The sequence below is a fragment of the Oncorhynchus gorbuscha genome, linkage group LG13 (genome assembly GCF_021184085.1).
Source record: "Oncorhynchus gorbuscha isolate QuinsamMale2020 ecotype Even-year linkage group LG13, OgorEven_v1.0, whole genome shotgun sequence".
In the NCBI taxonomy this organism is placed as follows: domain Eukaryota; kingdom Metazoa; phylum Chordata; class Actinopteri; order Salmoniformes; family Salmonidae; genus Oncorhynchus; species Oncorhynchus gorbuscha.
The window spans coordinates 63,225,518-63,245,043 of record NC_060185.1 but is presented as its reverse complement, the minus strand read 5'-3'; the positions used below and the strand labels follow the sequence as shown (position 1 = coordinate 63,245,043).

General features: G+C 42.4%; 1 protein-coding gene across 19 annotated transcripts in view; it reads left to right on the top strand.

The window, feature by feature from the left end:
- LOC123993289 (protocadherin gamma-C5-like) overlaps window positions 1-19,526 on the top strand; it is a 185,703-nt gene that overhangs the window by 96,377 nt on the left and 69,800 nt on the right. Inside the window, exon 1 of one of the 19 annotated variants that reach the window (XM_046295259.1) lies at window positions 71-2,625. The exons of 15 other annotated variants lie outside the window; for them this stretch is intronic. In XM_046295259.1, coding sequence (XP_046151215.1) covers window positions 232-2,625 — 2,394 coding nt within the window. In that variant the 5' untranslated portion in view covers window positions 71-231. Of the gene's footprint in view, window positions 1-70; window positions 2,626-9,927; window positions 12,474-13,025; window positions 15,584-16,866; window positions 19,399-19,526 lie in introns of those variants that run through there. 3 more of the 19 variants (XM_046295263.1, XM_046295258.1, XM_046295260.1) reach the window with 3 other exon arrangements.

Genomic DNA, 19,526 nt, shown 5'->3' with positions numbered 1-19,526 from the left:
GTACCTCCCCCATCATCTCCATATGTTAGAGAGAGAAAGAGCCGCACGCAGAGCGCACAGTCCGGGTTATAGAGAACACTAAGCACGGAGACAGCAGCCTGAGATTATTTTGTTCCAGAATTGTGCATTTCTTCGTCAATTAACTTTGATGTTTTCAACTGGAAAACTAATGGAATATTGCAGTCTGTTTTACGGATTATAACCTGCTTGTGGTTTCTTGGTGAAGGGAAAATGTCGGACAGAACAATGACACGGCAAGTACTGTTGTTTATCTCGGTCCTCTCTCTCAGTTCAGTGAACGGGCAGGTCAGTTACTCCATTCCAGAGGAAATGGCGACAGGCTCTTTAGTCGGTAACATCGCGCAGGATTTGGGTTTAGATATCAAAAGACTGAAATCAGGTAAAGCTCGTATTTATACAGGAGACAGCGCTGAATACATCGAGCTGAATAAAGAAAGGGGAGTTCTCCTTATCAGAGAGAGAATAGACCGTGAAGCGCTCTGCGGACAGACGACGCCTTGCGCCCTTGATTTTCAAATGATTTTAGAGAATCCAATGGAATTATATACAATAACGATTGAGATCACAGATATAAACGATAACGCTCCCAGTTTTGGAAAAAGTGAAATGAAATTTGAGATTAGTGAAATTGCAGGTACCGGAGCTAGATTTATGCTGGAGAGGGCAGTGGATTCTGATGTTGGTGTTAACGGTCTTCAAACCTACGCCCTTAAACCCACTGATCACTTTAAATTACAACTGAAACACCAGCCAGACGGTAGTAAAAAGGTAGAGATGGTTTTACAGAAGCCAATCGATCGAGAGGAACAAGAAAATATTAAATTAGTGCTAACAGCAATGGATGGAGGCGAGCCTAAAATGACTGGAACGCTGCAAATCCATGTCACAGTACAAGACGCGAATGACAATGCTCCGGTTTTTACCCAGGAGATTTACAAAGCCACGGTTGTGGAGAATTCTCCTAAAGGAGCCGTGTTAACTACTGTCAGTGCATCTGATGCGGACAAGTGGTCTAATAGTCTTGTTACCTACTCTTCATCAAGTGGCACCGCCGGTGTATCGGATTTGTTTGAGTTAGACCATGACAGCGGCGAATTGAAATTGATTGGTCATATAGATTATGAAAAACAAAAACATTATCAAATATTTATTGAGGCAAAAGATCAGGGAGGTCTGTCAGACTCAAGTAAAATAATTATAGATGTTAGTGACGTGAATGATAATAGTCCTGTTATCAATTTGATTTCCAAATCAAGTTCAATACCAGAGGATTCCAGTCCGAACACAGTAATAGCTATGATGAGCGTGAACGACCCCGATTCAGAAAGTAATGGTAAAGTTCACTGTGGCATGAATGAGAACGTCCCATTCACTATTAAATCAACATCGAACGCCTTTTACAGTCTAGTAACGGATAGCGACTTGGACCGAGAGAGAGCCTCTGAGTATAACATCAGTGTGACCTGCTCTGATGAGGGCGTGCCCTCGCTCTCCAGCAGCGTCACTCTCACCTTACAGATATCAGATGTGAATGACAACGCGCCTGTTTTTGAGAGGAGCTCATATGAGGCCTACATTATAGAAAACAACACACCGGGCCTCTCTATATTCACAGTGAAAGCCAGTGACGTTGACTGGAACCAGAATGCCCGTGTTTCTTACATACTGGAGGACTCCTCGGTTAACGGAGTGCCCGTTTCCTCATATGTGTCCGTTAGTGCTGATAGTGGAGTCATGCATGCAGTGCGCTCTTTTGACTACGAGCAGATCAAGGATTTCCAGTTCCGTGTAAAAGCGCAGGATGGAGGCTCCCCTCCTCTCAGTAACAATGTGACTGTGAAAATAATGATCCAGGACCAGAATGACAACGCGCCTCAGGTTCTGTATCCAGTCCAGACTAGCAGCTCTCTGGTGGCTGAAATGGTGCCTCGTTCAGCAGATGTGGGCTATCTTGTTACTAAAGTGGTGGCTGTTGATGTGGACTCTGGACAGAATGCCTGGCTCTCTTATAAACTGCAGAAAGCGACAGACAGGGCGCTGTTTGAAGTGGGTTTACAGAATGGAGAAATAAGAACTATCCGCCAAGTCAACGATAAAGATGCTGTGAAACAAAGGCTCACTGTTGTAGTGGAGGACAATGGGCAGCCCTCTCGTTCAGCTACAGTCAATGTTAACGTGGCGGTGGCGGACAGCTTCCCTGAAGTGCTCTCGGAGTTCACTGACTTTACGCACGACAAGGAATACAACGACAACCTGACTTTTTACTTAGTTTTGGCTCTGGCTGTAGTCTCATTTTTCTTTATTGTGTCCATCATAGCCATCATGTCAGTGAAATGCTACAGATGGAGATGTGAGCGCATGTTTTACAAATCCAACGGGAATCTCCCAGTTATTCCGTATTACCCGCCCCTTTACGCTGACGTAGGTGGCACAGGGACACTGCGACACGTATATAATTACGAGGTATGTGGAACAGCTGATTCCGGAAAGAGTGATTTGAAATACGTCAGACCTTACAGTCAGAGCATCATTAGTCTGGAAGGAACTCACACACTCCCCCACGCGCAGAGGGACACACTGATCAATGATAATGAGGATAACCAGGTGAGCATGATCAACTGGCTCTCATAACCTCAGAATATGAAGGATGTCACTGATTCTCATTTCATAACCTTACACTTCAATGATTTCAAATATATATTCAATAGTTGGCTGCAAAGAGATCTTTCTATACTTGGGAGAGTACTTCTGTCCAAGGCAGAGGGACTGTCTCGTTTTGTGTACCCCTCATTATCGTTATGTGTATATCCTGCTACTTGTAAAGAGATCAATAAGACCTTTCTTGACTTCATCTGGAAAAATAAGTCTCACAGCCTAAAAAAGTCCTAGAAGTGTTGGATTTTGTTGACATAAATAACACTTTCAAGATAAACTGGTTGAAAGGATGTTTGATCAATACTGATTCAATATGGTATTTCATTCCAATTTCATTCTAATGTGTTTAATAAGTTGGGAGGCTTCAATTTTTACTGAAATGTAATTATATTCCTGAAAGAGTACCTGCTAAATTGGTTAGGTTTCACCAACAATATTTAGTGGTCTGAAAAATATGTGTCCTGTACAATTTTTCCCCACATAAAGCTCTTTTGTGGAATAATTAAGACATAACTGTTAAGGAATAAGTCATTGTTCTACCCCAGCTGGCATGAGAGGAATATTGACTTTGTTCTTGATGTTTTCAACAACAAGGGCAATATTCTCACATATGAACAGTTTATAACAATGAAAGAGTTTCCAATACCTTTCAGAGAGTTTATTTATGTGATCAAAGCTTTTCCCCGTGGCCTAACTACACTAATGAAAACTCATCTTAGCTTTGGTAAGGATCACAAAGTTGATCCAGAACTCAGATTGGAAGGCGTGGGCTTACTTGAGAAATCTCATTGTAATAAATATATAAGACAAATGATTCATTCACAAAAAGAAAAAAAAACACTTCAATGATTTCACAAGCAAATATTACTATGATTCTGTTGCCCTGTGGTTATATTTCAAATATTGAGCAGTGGGCTTCGCTCTAGAATGTCTGAACTGTGTTTCCTATGGATTTGTTTAGTTCAACTCTCTGACAGCTTTCCGTTATGATCATGCCAGTATTGCGAATTCAGTGATGGTGTATAATGGCCTAATTGTAACCAGCATACAGTTCATGCTCACTAACCACCAGTTACTGTGTTGTGCATAACAGCTCATACATAAAAGTAAATGGTCACTGTCATTATGCCTTTATAATAGTGCATACGTATTTGGTTTTTGGATATGCGTATATTACGCATGGTTGGCGAGCATATGTGCTTTGCATATTCTGTGTGTACTTTACACTCCTGAACTCAGAGGGCCGCTGTTGGTCAATGTGTTGCAGATTTGCAGTAGTACCTCCCCCATCATCTCGATATATTGGAGAGAGAAAGCGCTGAGAAAGCGAGATTTTTTTTAAGCGCGGAAACTAATGGAATAATACAAGAGTTCTTTACGGATTATAATATGTGTGTTGTTTGATATCGTAGAGAAAATGTCAGACGGAACAGTGACACGGCAAGTACTGTTGTTTATCTCGGTCCTCTCTCTCAGTTCAGTGCACGGGCAGGTCAGTTACTCCATTCCGGAGGAAATGGCGACAGGCTCTTTAATCAGGTAACATGGCACAGGATTTGGGTTCAGATGTTAAAACCTCTTGAAGCTATAGGGGCACTATTTCATTATTGGATTAAAAAAACGTGCCCGTTTTAAGCGCAACATTTTTTCACGAAAAGATGCTCAACTATGCATATAATTGACAGCTTTGGAAAGAAAACACTCTGATGTTTCCAAATCTGCAAAGATATTGTCTGTGAGTGCCCCAGAACTGATGCTACAGGCGAAACCAAGATGAAACTTCAAAACGGAAGTGAGCAACATTTCTGAGGCGCTGTTTTCCATTGTCTCCTTATATGGCTGTGAATGTGCCAGGAACGAGCCTACACTTTCTGCCGTTTCCCCAAGGTCTCTGCAGCATTGTGACGTATTTGTAGGCATATCATTGGAAGATTGGCCATAAGAGACTACATTTACCAGGTGTCCGCCCGGTGTCCGTTGTTGAAATTGGTGCGTAATCTTCAGCTGCAAGCATTTTTCCATGGGATTCAGAGGAGAAAGCACACTTCCACGAACGATATATCATCGAAGAGATATGTGAAAAACACTTTGAAGATTGATTCTAAACAACGTTTGCCATGTTTCAGTCGATATTATGGAGTTAATTTGGAAAAAAGTTTGGCGTTTTGATGACTGAATTTTCGGGGGGTTTTTTGGTAGCCAAAAGTGATGTACAAAACGGAGCGTTTTCCCCTACACAAATAATCATTTTGGAAAAACTGAACATTTGCTATCTAACTGAGAGTCTCCTCATTGAAAACATCCGAAGTTCTTCAAAGGTAAATGATTTTATTTAAATGCTTTTCTTGTTTTTGTGAAAATGTTGCCTGCTCAATGCTACGCTAAATGCTACGCTAGCTATCAATACTTTTACACAAATGCTTGTTTTGCTATGGTTGAAAAGCATATTTTGAAAATCTGATATGACAGTGTTGTTAGCAAAAGGCTAAGCTTGAGAGCTAGCATATTTATTTCATTTCATTTGCGATTTTCATGAATAGCTAACGTTGCGTTATGCTAATGAGCTAGACGCTGTATTCACAATCCCGGATCCGGGATGACTAGTATCTAGAGTTAAACTACATAAATCAGGTATAGCTCGTATTCATACTGGAGAGAGCGTAGAATACACCGAGTTAAAGAAAGAAAGAGGAGTTCTCCTTATCAAAGAGAGACTAGACGGTGAAGCGCTCTGTGGACAGATAACGCCTTCACACATCGTTGTGGAGCAGTGGTGATTTGAGCATGTGTATCTTGGTGGGGCAAACTCCCCAACATTTTCTTAGACTCATGCCAGCAAAGCCACGACACAACAAAATACTAAACAATACATTATTTGCACTGTAGCGGTAACAAACGGTGCCTACAATCTGTTGGGGTCTACATAAAGCTGTCCCAACAGCAGGGCTTTCTTTTCAGCACCATGTTTTGAATCCTTACTGCTGTTACACCTGGCTATCAGCGGAGCCTTGTCTGGCAGCGAAACAGTTCATTCTGCCTCATTTACTGCCTTTAAAAAAACATAGCTGATATGGCTGACTTGCTTAAACAAACGTGGTTTCTACTGACAACTGAGATGTACAAACTATGGCATAAGGGGACGACAAGCGGATAAGAGTCAATCTGTAATTTCGATGAAGACATTAATGAGCGAGCAAGGACAGACATAGTCAATATAACTATTTGTTATGCACTTTGGAAATGTACAGCGACAGAATTCAGAACATGGGCCATTCGTACAGTGTTCTACCTGTTCACCAATTCAGAACCGTAGGATAAATAACAGGGGCATGTAAGCAGACAATGAAAGCTAATACAATATTCGATGATGACATTTCTCTAAAACAGGCAATAGGCTACATGTGCACCACCAACAGCTAACAGCTTACTACACAACATACACTTAGTATTATTTTCTTAGCTACAGTACACATCTCCCTGGCATATTACATTATTTATACAGCAGCATTCAAAACATTTTTGGACTCACCTTGTTGTGCTGTGCTCACTTGAACAGGAAGGTGGCGCGGCGGTCCTTCGTGGGCACATTTTGTTATCAAACTTTATCATCAAGTCTGGCATTCTCTGGATTTATGGTGCTTTCAAGACAACTGGGTACTCTGAAAAAACTAGAATCATGACGTCAGTGATCTTCAGGTCGGAGCTCTAGAAAGAGGCCCCAGTTCCCGACTTGGAATTCAGAGATTAGATGACCATTCAAAACGTATTTTCCCAATCGGAGATCATTTTTCTTTGAGTTCCCAGTTGTCTTGAACTAATTGATGTCGGATATTTCCCAGTTCCGAGTTTCCACTTGTTTTGAACGCGGCAGAAGTTATGCTGGATTTACAGCATGGCCAATGTTGAATGTTTATCCTTTTAAGCTTGGAAAAGAGACACATTTAAACCCATACTTGGACCACACACCCACTCCACTGAATAGCAGGCTAGTGGCTGCTTTGCAATGCTTGCAGTTAGCCACTGACTCATTCCAAACCACTCATTGTTGAATTTGCGATTTCCAACTTGTTGTGTAATGTTTATGTCCAATGGCCAAAGAGCACCGATATGTTTATCTATTTTTCTTCATAATTTCTCTTCATATGACAACGATTGAAAAGGATTTGCCAGTAGATTGTCGACTTGATTCATAATAATGACTCTTAGCTTGCTAGCTAAGATTTTGAAAGTATGATGTTGACATGATCAGTCCTTTCAAATCCATGGTAGATATAATGTTATTTGACGTAATTTTATCTGTGGCCAATGACCTTGAGCCTTGTTGTATTTAACTTCTAATGTAACTCTATGGCAGCATTCAAGGGGCTTACATTTTCCAACTCTCCCGGTTGATTTTGCAGTGACATAGTGTCCCCATGAGTGACAGAACACTGAGCCAATCACGGCTCAACTAGAGAGCATTACTAACCCATACGCTCCGTATTTTCCACTGGCTACCCCACCACCACAGAAAGCACTGAGCTAGGCTGAAAGTCCTGCATTTTGGAGGTGCCTTACTCACGAAAGCAAAAAAGAGAATATGTTTGTATGTGGCTTTGTTAACTCAATTATATATTTTTTTACATTGTTTGCAAACTGATATGTGACACATACTAATGCCAAAATAACATTCAAAACAGGCAAACAAGTAAAAACAGATGGGGCTCACTGAATGATGGGTTGCCACTGTTCTGGAGAACCCAATGGAGTTGTTTTGAATAACTGTAGAGATCACAGATATCAATGACACTGCTTCCAGTTTTCACATGAATGAGAAACCTTTTGAAATCAGCTGTGATTTAATCTAAATTTGTGTGTAAGAAAGCAGGGTATCCAGACAGGTTTAAATGGTCTTCAAAGCTACTCGCTGAAACCCACAGACACTTTTGTCTTGAAACTCGAAAATCAGGTCGACGGGTGTAAAAAAACAGAAACCTTTAGATCGAGAGGAACAAGTATCTTTAGTCTTAACTTCTATAGATGGATATGAGAGCCTCGGCTGTTTCGTACTGGGCAGATACACGTCACTGTTCTAGATGCAAACAACAATGCTCCGGTTTTTAGCAACCGGATTTTAAGGCAACTATTACAGAGAATTCCCCCAAAGGAACCTATTTGACGACAACTAATACATCGATTGCAGACAAAGGCTCAAATGGTGAAGTGTCTTATTCCATATCGAATAATATGGATAGTGTATCAGACATGTTTCATATACATGCAAATGGAGAGGTGATATTAGTAGGCAAGGTTGACTTTGAAAAAGCCAAACATTACCAAATAGATATTGAAGCAATAGACAATGGTGGTCTATCAGATTCCAGTAAGGTAATAGTTGATGTTATCGATATCAATGACAATGCTCCAGTAAGTAGTGTACTTTCGAAATCTAGTTCAATACCAGAGGACTCAATTCAAAATACGTTCAGCGTCCACGATCCTGACTGATAGTTACGGGCAGGTGCACTGTGGTATAAATGAAAATATCCCATTTACTATTAAATCTACATCAAATGTTTTTGTTTACAGCCTATAAAGACACAGTGACTTGGACACTAAACCTCGCTCTCCAGCAGCGTCACTCTCACCTTACAAATATCCGATGTGAATGACAACGCGCCTGTCTTTGAGAGGAGCTCATATGAGGCCTACATTATAGAAAACAACACACCGGGCCTCTCTATATTCACAGTGAAAGCCATAGACGCTGACTGGAACCAGAATACCCGTGTTTCTTACATACCGGAGGACTCCTCGGTTAACAGAGTGCCCGTCTCCTCATATGTGTCCGTCAGTGCTGATAGTGGAGTCATCCATGCAGTGCGCTCTTTTGACTACGAGCAGATCAAGGATTTCCAGTTCCGCATAAAATCGCAGGATGGAGGCTCCCCTCCTCTCAGTAGCAATGTGACTGTGAAAATAATGATCCAGGACCAGAATGACAACGCGCCTCAGGTTCTGTATCCAGTCCAGACTAGCAGCTCTCTGGTGGCTGAAATGGTACCTCGTTCAGCAGATGTGGGCTATCTTGTTACTAAAGTGGTGGCTGTTGATGTGGACTCTGGACAGAATGCCTGGCTGTCATATGAACTGCAGAAAACGAGAGACAGGGCGCTGTTTGAAGTGGGCTTACAGAATGGAGAAATAAGAACTACACGCCAAGTCAGTGATAAAGATGCTGTGAAACAAAGGCTCACTGTTGTAGTGGAGGACAACGGACAGCCCTCTCGTTCAGCTACAGTCAATGTTAACGTGGCGGTTGCGGACAGCTTCCCTGAAGTGCTCTCGGAGTTCACTGACTTTACGCACGACAAGGAGTACAATGACAACCTGACTCTTTACTTAGTCTTGGCTTTGGCTGTAGTCTCATTTCTGTTCATCACGTGTTTAGTGGTTATTATATCAGTGAAAATATACAGATGGAGACAGTCTCGCATCCTCTATCATTCCAATCTCCCGGTTATTCCGTATTATCCACCGCGTTACGCAGACACTTTGGGGACAGGAACTCTACAGCACGTGTACAATTACGAGGTGTGCAGGACGACTGACTCCAGAAAGAGTGACTGTTAGTTCGCCAGACCCTGTAGTCAGAACGTACTGATAATGGACCCCAGTTCTACAGGGACGATGCAGCGGATGCAGAACGAACAGAACATCCTGGATGAACCAGACTCCCCAATAGAGGTCTGTTATATTTGAGTCATTATCTTTTCCATAAAACTATATGTTTCATGTGTCTGTCTAAATGTATCGGCGATTTTATCTGTTCAAAATCTAGTATGTGTCGTACCTGGGGACTTTCCATTTTCAGAGATCCTCTTCCATTTCAGCACCATGGTCATGGACGGCGGCTCTTGGCAAATAGGTAGCCAGTACTTTCCTAAGGTAGACTATTTTCATGCAACGTGTATTTCATTAGAACTTGTTTGTAAACATTTCACTGACATTATTTTGTCATTGGCTTATATGTTAATATAATAGTAGTACGGTATTTTATTGTTTGTAAACTCAAACCTTCCCAAGTATGTTGTACTGTTTTTATTTTATGTAGTTTAGTGCATTGAACTCAGAGGGACGCTGTTGGTCAGTGTGTTGCTGTTTTAGAGCAGATTTGCAACAGTACCTCCCCCATCATCTCGATATATTAGAGAGAGAAAGATAGGCACGCAGATCCGCACGCAGAGCGCTGTAGTCCGGGCTATCGAGAACATTGTGACACTGAGCTGCGATTCTTTTGTTACACGGTGGTGGAGTTTGGGCACGTTTTATTTGGATGTTTTTCACTGGAATCTAATGGAACATTACAGACTTCTTTGCGGATTATAGCGTTTGTATTGTTTCATGGTGAAGGGAAAATATCGGACAGAACAATGACACGGCAAGTACTGTTGTTTATCTCGGTCCTCTCTCTCAGTTCAGTGAACGGGCAGGTCAGTTACTCCATTCCAGAGGAAATGGCGAAAGGCTCTTTAGTCGGTAACATCGCGCAGGATTTGGGTTTAGATATAAAAAGACTGAAATCAGGTAAAGCTCGTATTTATACAGGAGACAGCGCAGAATACATCGAGCTGAATAAAGAAAGGGGAGTTCTCCTTATCAGAGAGAAAATAGACCGTGAAGCGCTCTGCGGACAGACGACGCCTTGTGCACTGCATTTCCAGCTTATTCTGGTGGACCCGATGGAATTTTACAGCATTATCGTTGAGATAACAGATGTAAACGATAATGCTCCGGTTTTCAAAAAGAGAGAAATGAAATTCAGAATCAGTGAGTCGTCCGTTACTGGAGCGAAATTCGTGTTAGAGAGGGCGATGGATCTGGATGTTGATTATAATGGCCTCCAAAGCTATTCATTGAATCCCACCGATAATTTCATCTTGAAATTACAAACCCAACCTAATGGCGGAAAGACAGTAGAAATGGTTTTACAGAAACCTTTAGATCGAGAGAAACAGGAGCATTTGTCTTTGATATTAACCGCAATAGATGGAGGTGAGCCTCAGATGTCTGGAACAGTGCAGATTCATATTACTGTACTAGACGCCAATGATAATGCACCTGTTTTTACACAGGGAATCTACAAGGCTACCCTAAGAGAGAACTCACCAAAGGGCACAGTTTTAATTTCTGTCAGTGCGTCTGATTCTGATCAAGGTTCTTATGGTAAAGTAACCTATTCGATTTCCAATTCCCTCGACGATGTGTCTGAATTGTTTGAAATGAATGGTGACAATGGTGAAGTTAGACTAATAGGAAATATTGATTATGAAAAGGCACGACAATATCAGATACATGTACAGGCCAGTGATGACGGAGGGCTCACCGAATCGTGTAAAATCATGGTCGAAGTCCTTGATACAAATGACAATATACCAGCCATTAATGTGATGTCGAAGTCTAGTGCCATATCGGAAGACATGAAACTTGGTACGGTTGTGACTATGATGAACATACAAGACCCAGACTTCGGTGAAAACGGCAAAGTTCAGTGCTCAATAAACGATAACATTCCCTTTGCGATGAAATCAACATCGAATCATTTCTTTACTGTAGTAACAGACAGTGATTTGGACCGAGAGAGAGCCTCTGAGTATAACATCAGTGTGACGTGCTCTGATGAGGGCGTGCCCTCGCTCTCCAGCAGCGTCACTCTCACCTTACAGATATCAGATGTGAATGACAACGCGCCTGTCTTTGAGAGGAGCTCATATGAGGCCTACATTATAGAAAACAACACACCGGGCCTCTCTATATTCACAGTGAAAGCCAGAGACGTTGACTGGAACCAGAACGCCCGTGTTTCTTACATACTGGAGGACTCCTCGATTAACGGAGTGCCCATCTCCTCATATGTGTCCGTTAGTGCTGGTAGTGGAGTCATACATGCAGTCCGCTCTTTTGACTACGAGCAGATCAAGGATTTCCAGTTCCGCGTAAAAGCGCAGGATGGAGGCTCCCCTCCTCTCAGTAACAATGTGACTGTGAAAATAATGATCCAGGACCAGAATGACAACGCGCCTCAGGTTCTGTACCCAGTCCAGACTAGCAGCTCTCTGGTGGCTGAAATGGTACCTCGTTCAGCGGATGTGGGCTATCTTGTTACTAAAGTGGTGGCTGTTGATGTGGACTCTGGACAGAATGCCTGGCTCTCTTATAAACTGTACAAAGTGACGGACAGAGCGCTGTTTGATGTGGGCTTACAGAATGGGGAAATAAGAACTATACGCCAAGTCAATGATAAAGATGCTGTGAAACAAAGGCTCACTGTTGTAGTGGAGGACAACGGGCAGCCCTCTCGTTCAACTACAGTCAATGTTAACGTGGCGGTGGCGGACAGCTTCCCTGAAGTGCTCTCGGAGTTCACTGACTTTACGCACGACAGGGAATACAATGACAACCTGACTTTTTACTTAGTCTTGGCTTTGGCTGTAGTCTCATTTCTGTTCATCACGTGTTTAGTGGTTATTATATCAGTGAAAATATACAGATGGAGACAGTCTCGCATCCTCTATCATTCCAATCTCCCGGTTATTCCGTATTATCCACCACGTTACGCAGACACTTTGGGGACAGGAACTCTACAGCACGTGTACAATTACGAGGTGTGCAGGACGACTGACTCCAGAAAGAGTGACTGTCAGTTCGCCAGACCCTGTAGTCAGAACGTACTGATAATGGACCCCAGTTTTACAGGGACGATGCAACGGATGCAGAACGAACAGAACATCCTGGATGAGCCAGACTCCCCAATAGAGGTCTGTTATATTTAAATCATTTTTATTTTCCCTGAAACTGTATGTTTCATATATGTCTATATGTAGGCTATCGGTGATTTTACCTGTTTGAAATCAAGTCTGTATACCTGGAATGTTTCCATGGTCATAAATGCTCTATATTCCACTAATATGTGGTCATTTCAGCACCACGGCCATGGACAGCGGTGGTTTGCAAATAATCTGTATTTCAATCAGTGAGCCTGCAGTTTTCTAAAGTAGCAGTTTCACTCAACGTGTATTATCTTTAGACCTTGTTTGTTCACATCTCATTGACATATTGGTTTTCATTTATCATTAATACATTGGCCTGTTTGTGTTGTTAGCATAGTTGTACTGTGTTTTATAGTTTGGAGACTCAAACTTTCCCAAGTGTGTTTTTTTTTAAAGTGTATCAGTAGTTCAGTGGTTTGAACTCAGAGGGACGCTGTTGGTTAGTGTGTTGCAGTTCCATAGCAAATTTGTCGCAGTACCTCCCCCATCATCTCGATATATTAGACAGAGACAGAGCGGCACACAGAGCGCACAGTCCGGTTTACAGAGAGCACTAATACTAAGATACAGAGCTGCCATTCTCTTGTTCCAAAATGGTTTATTGTTGAGTCGTTTACCTTTGATGTTTTGAACTAGAAACGAATGCAATATTACTGACTTCTTTACGGATTATAACCTGCTTGTTGTTTCATGGTGAAGTGAAAATGTCGGATAGAACAATGACACGGCAAGTACTGTTGTTTCTCTCGGTCCTCTCTCTCAGTTCAGTGAACGGGCAGGTCAGTTACTCCATTCCGGAGGAAATGGCGAAAGGCTCTTTAGTCGGTAACATCGCGCAGGATTTGGGTTTAGATATAAAAAGACTGAAATCAGGTAAAGCTCGTATTTATACAGGAGACAGCGCAGAATACATCGAGCTGAATAAAGAAAGGGGAGTTCTCCTTAACAGAGAGAAAATAGACCGCGAAGCTCTCTGTGGACAGACTACACCTTGTGCACTAGATTTCCAGATCATTCTGGAGAACCCGATGGAATTTTATAGCATCACAATTGAGGTAACCGATGTAAACGATAATGCACCTGTTTTCATAAAGAGTGAAATGAAATTCAGAATTAGTGAGTCGGCCGTTACTGGTGCAAAATTTGCGCTAGAGAGGGCGATGGATCTGGATGTTGATATTAATGGCCTCCAAAGCTATTCACTTAAACCGACCGATAATTTCATCCTGAAACTACAAAACCAACCTGATGGCGGAAAGACAGTGGAAATGGTTTTACAGAAACCTTTAGATCGAGAGAAACAGGAGCATTTGTCTTTGATATTAACCGCAATAGATGGAGGTGAGCCTCAGATGTCAGGAACAGTGCAGATTCATATTACTGTACTAGACGCCAATGATAATGCACCTGTTTTTACACAGGGAATCTACAAGGCTACCCTAAGAGAGAACTCACCAAAGGGCACAGTTTTAATTTCTGTCAGTGCGTCTGATTCTGATCAAGGTTCCAATAGTAAAATACGTTATTCGATATCGAATTCACAGGATGGTAATCACGAATTGTTTGAAATAAATGAGGATGACGGTGGGGTGAGATTAGTAGGAAATATTGATTATGAAAAGGCACGACAATATCAAATACATGTACAGGCCAGTGATGATGGAGGCCTCACCGATTCTTGTAAAATCATGGTCGACGTCGTTGATGAAAATGATAACAAACCAGCTATTAATGTGATGTCGAAGTCTAGTGTTATATCAGAGGACATTAAAGCTGGTACTGTTGTGACAATGATAAACATTCAAGATCCAGACTCAGGTGAAAATGGCAATGTCCAGTGCGCGATAAACGAAAACATTCCCTTTATAATGAAATCGACATCTATTAATTTCTTTACTGTAGTAACAGATGGCGAATTGGACCGAGAGAGAGCTTCTGAGTATAACATTAGTGTGACGTGTTCTGATGAGGGCGTGCCCTCCCTCTCCAGCAGCGTCACTCTCACCTTACAGATATCAGATGTGAATGACAACGCGCCTGTCTTTGAGAGGAGCTCATATGAGGCCTACATTATAGAAAACAACACACCGGGCCTCTCTATATTCACAGTGAAAGCAAGAGACGCTGACTGGAACCAGAATGCCCGTGTTTCTTACATACTGGAGGACTCCTCGGTTAACGGAGTGCCTGTCTCCTCATATGTGTCCGTTAGTGCTGACAGTGGAGTCATACATGCAGTGCGCTCTTTTGACTACGAGCATATCAAGGATTACCATTTCCGCGTAAAAGCGCAGGATGGAGGCTCCCCTCCTCTCAGTAACAATGTGACTGTGAAAATAATGATCCAGGACCAGAATGACAACGCGCCTCAGGTTCTGTATCCAGTCCAGACTAGCAGCTCTGTGGTGGCTGAAATGGTGCCTCGTACAGCAGATGTGGGCTATCTTGTCACCAAAGTGGTGGCTGTTGATATGGACTCTGGACAGAATGCTTGGCTCTCGTATAAACTGCATAAAGCGACAGACAGGGCGCTGTTTGAAGTGGGTTTACAGAATGGAGAAATAAGAACTATACGACAAGTAAATGATAAAGACACTGTGAAACAAAGGCTCACTGTTGTAGTGGAGGACAATGGGCAGCCCGCTCGTTCAGCTACAGTCAACGTTAACGTGGCGGTGGCGGACAGCTTCCCTGAAGTGCTCTCGGAGTTCACTGACTTTACGCACGACAAGGAGTACAACGACAACCTGACTTTTTACTTAGTCTTGGCTCTGGCTGTAGTCTCTTTTTTCTTTATTGTGTCCATCATAGCCATCCTGTCAGTGAAATGCTACAGATGGAGACGAGAGCGCATGTTTTACAAATCCAACGGGAATCTCCCAGTTATTCCGTATTACCCGCCCCTTTACGCAGACGTAGGTGGCACTGGGACACTGAGACACGTATATAATTACGAGGTATGTGGAACAGCTGATTCCGGAAAGAGTGATTTGAAATACGTCAGACCTTACAGTCAGAGCATCATTAGTCTGGACGGAACTCAGACTCTCCCCCACGCGCAGAGGGACACACTGATCAATGATAATGGGGATAACCAGGTGAGCATGAACAATCGGCTCTCATAACCTCCGAATATTAATAATGTCACTGTTTTTCGTTTCATAATCTTACACTTCAATGATTTCACAAGCAAATAGTTTTATGGTTCGTTGCACTGATTATTTTCCACATATTGTCTATTTGGCTTCACACTTGAACGTCTGAATTGTGATTCCTATGGATTGCTTTACGCCAATTATCTTAATGGCCGCTTTCCGTTATGATCATGTATGTCTGTATTGCGAATTCGGTGATCGTGTATAATGGCCTAATTGTAACCAGCAAATATTTCACGCTCATCAGTTACTGTGTTGTGTATAAAAGCTCGAATCCAATGGTGTAAAGTACTCAAGTAAAAATACTTGAAAGTATTACTTAAGTAGTTTGGGGGTATCTGTACTTTACGATAAATATTTTGGACTACTTTTACGTCACTACATTCCTAAGGAAAAGAATGTTATTTTTACTCCATACATTTTCCCTGACACCAAAAAGTACTCCTTACATTTTGAATGGTTAACAGGTACAGACAAAATGGTCCAATTCACACGCGTATCAAGAAAACAACCCTGGTCATCCCTACTGCCTCTGATCTGGCGGACTCACATGCTTCGTTTGTAAAGGATTTCTGAGAGTTGATGCCTGACCCTGGCTATCCATGGAAAAAAAAGAATAACGAGAGAATGTTGCCTTTTGCTTAATATAAGGAATTTAAAATGATGTATACTTTTACTTTTGATACTTAAGTAAATGTAAAACATAATACTTTTAGACCTTTGCGCAAGTGGTATTTTACTGGGTGACTCACTTTTACTTGAGTCATTTTCTATTCAGATATCTTTACTTTCACTCAAGTATGACAATTGAGTGCGTTTTCCACCACTGCTTAAATAACAGGTACATGGTCACTGTTATCATTCCTTTATAATAGTGCATATGTATTGGGGTGTGGATATGCTTATATTACGCACGGTTGGAGAGCATATGTATTGGGGTGTGGATATGCTTATATTACGCACGGTTGGAGAGCATATGTATTGGGGTGTGGATATGCTTATATTACGCACGGTTGGAGAGCATATGTATTGGGGTGTGGATATGCGTATATTACGCACGGTTGGAGAGCATATGTGTTTTCCATATTCTGTGTGTTCTTTACACTCCTGAACTCAGAGGGCCGCTGTTGATCAGTGTGTTGCAGATTTGCAGCAGTACTTCCCCCATCATCTCGATATATTAGAGAGAGAGAAAGAGCCGCACGCAGAGCGCGCAGACCGTTAATCACGGATACCCCGAGCTGCGATTCTTTTGTTCCTAAGTGGTGGACTTGGGGCACATATTCCTTGGATTTTGTTATACCACGAAAGCTAATTGCATTTTACAGAATTACTTACGGATTATAACGTGTGCAATCTTTGAGAAAATGTCGGACAAAACAATGACACGGCAAGTACTGTTGTTTATCTCGGTCCTCTCTCTCAGTTCAGTGCACGGGCAGGTCAGTTACTCCATTCCGGAGGAAATGGCGAAAGGCTCTTTAATCGGTAACATGGCGCAGGATTTGGGTTTAGATATAAAACGACTGAAATCAGGTAAAGCTCGTATTTATACAGGAGACAGCGCAGAATACATCGAGTTGAATAAAGAAAGGGGAGTTCTCCTTATCAGAGAGAGAATAGACCGTGAAGCGCTCTGCGGACAGACGACGCCTTGCGCACTGCATTCACAAATCATTCTGGAGAACCCCATGGAGTTGTTTCAAATCACTATAGAGGTCACAGACATTAATGACAATGCTCCGAGCTTTAAAAAGAATGAGAAACGTTTTGAGATCAGTGAATCAGCTGTGATTGGATCTAAATTTGTGTTAGAGAAAGCCGGGGATGCAGACATTGGTTTAAATGGTCTCCAAAGCTACTCGCTGAAACCCACAGACAATTTCGCCTTGAAACTCGAAAATCAGGTCGACGGGAGTAAAAAAGTAGAAATGGTTTTACAGAAACCTTTAGATCGAGAGAAACAGGAGCAGGTATCTTTAGTCTTAACTGCTATAGATGGAGGAGAGCCTCGGCTATCTGGCACTGTGCAGATACACGTCATTGTGTTAGACGCTAACGACAATGCTCCGGTTTTTACGCAGCCGGTTTATAAGGCAACTATAACAGAGAATTCCCCCAAAGGCACCTATTTGACGAAAGTTAGTGCATCTGATGCAGACACAGGCTCAAATGGTGAAGTGTCTTATTCCATATCGAATAATATGGATAGTGTATCAGACATGTTTCATATACATGCAAATGGAGAGGTGATATTAGTAGGCAAGGTTGACTTTGAAAAAGCCAAACATTACCAAATAGATATCGAAGCAATAGACAATGGTGGTCTATCAGATTCCAGTAAGGTAATAGTTGATGTTATCGATATCAATGACAATGCTCCAGTAATCAGTGTACTTTCGAAATCTAGTTCAATACCAGAGGACTCAATTCAAAATAGGGTTGTAGCTATGTTCAGCGTCCACGATCCTGACTCTGATAGTAACGGTCAGGTGCACTGTGGTATAAATGAAAATATCCCATTTACTATTAAATCTACATCAAATGGTTTTTACAGCCTAGTAACTGACAGTGACTTGGACCGAGAGAGAGCCTCTGAGTATAACATCAGTGTGATGTGTTCTGATGAGGGCGTGCCCTCGCTCTCCAGCAGCGTCACTCTCACCTTACAGATATCAGATGTGAATGACAACGCGCCTGTCTTTGAGAGGAGCTCATATGAGGCCTACATTATAGAAAACAACACACCGGGCCTCTCTATATCCACAGTGAAAGCCAGAGACGCTGACTGGAACCAGAATGCCCGTGTTTCTTACATACTGGAGGACTCCTCGGTTAACGGAGTGCCTGTCTCCTCATATGTGTCCATTAGTGCTGATAGTGGAGTCATCCATGCAGTGCGCTCTTTTGACTATGAGCATATCAAATATTTCCAGTTCCGCGTAAAATCGCAGGATGGAGGCTCCCCTCCTCTCAGTAGCAATGTGACTGTGAAAATAATGATCCAGGACCAGAATGACAACGCGCCTCAGGTTCTGTACCCAGTCCAGACTAGCAGCTCTCTGGTGGCTGAAATGGTGCCTCGTTCAGCAGATGTTGGCTATCTTGTTACTAAAGTGGTGGCTGTTGATGTGGACTCTGGACAGAATGCCTGGCTCTCGTATAAACTGCAGAAAGCGACAGACAGGGCGCTGTTTGAAGTGGGCTTACAGAATGGAGAAATAAGAACTATACGCCAAGTCAATGATAAAGATGCTGTGAAACAAAGGCTCACTGTTGTAGTGGAGGACAACGGGCAGCCCTCTCGTTCAGCTACAGTCAATGTTAACGTGGCGGTGGCGGACAGCTTCCCTGAAGTGCTCTCGGAGTTCACTGACTTTACGCACGACAAGGAATACAACGACAACCTGACTTTTTACTTAGTCTTGGCTCTGGCTGTAGTCTCTTTTTTCTTTATCGTGTCCATCATAGCCATCCTGTCAGTGAAATGCTACAGATGGAGACGTGAGCGCATGTTTTACAAATCCAACGGGAATCTCCCAGTTATTCCGTATTACCCGCCCCTTTACGCAGACGTTGGAGGAACAGGCACCCTGAGACACGTGTATAATTACGAGGTGTGTGGAACAGCTGACTCCAGAAAGAGTGATATGAAATACGTCAGACCTTACAGTCAGAGCATCATTAGTCTGGACGGAACACAGACACTCCCCAACGCGCAGAGGGACACACTGATCAATGATGATGGGGACAAGCAGGTGAGAACATCACCAGCATATATTTTCTTTTCCATGCGCGCTACGGTTTGAGTCATCAATGGCGTTTGATTTCAATCAAAGGTTTAAGCCTCCCTGTGCGGATATCAACAACAACAGACATGTATCAT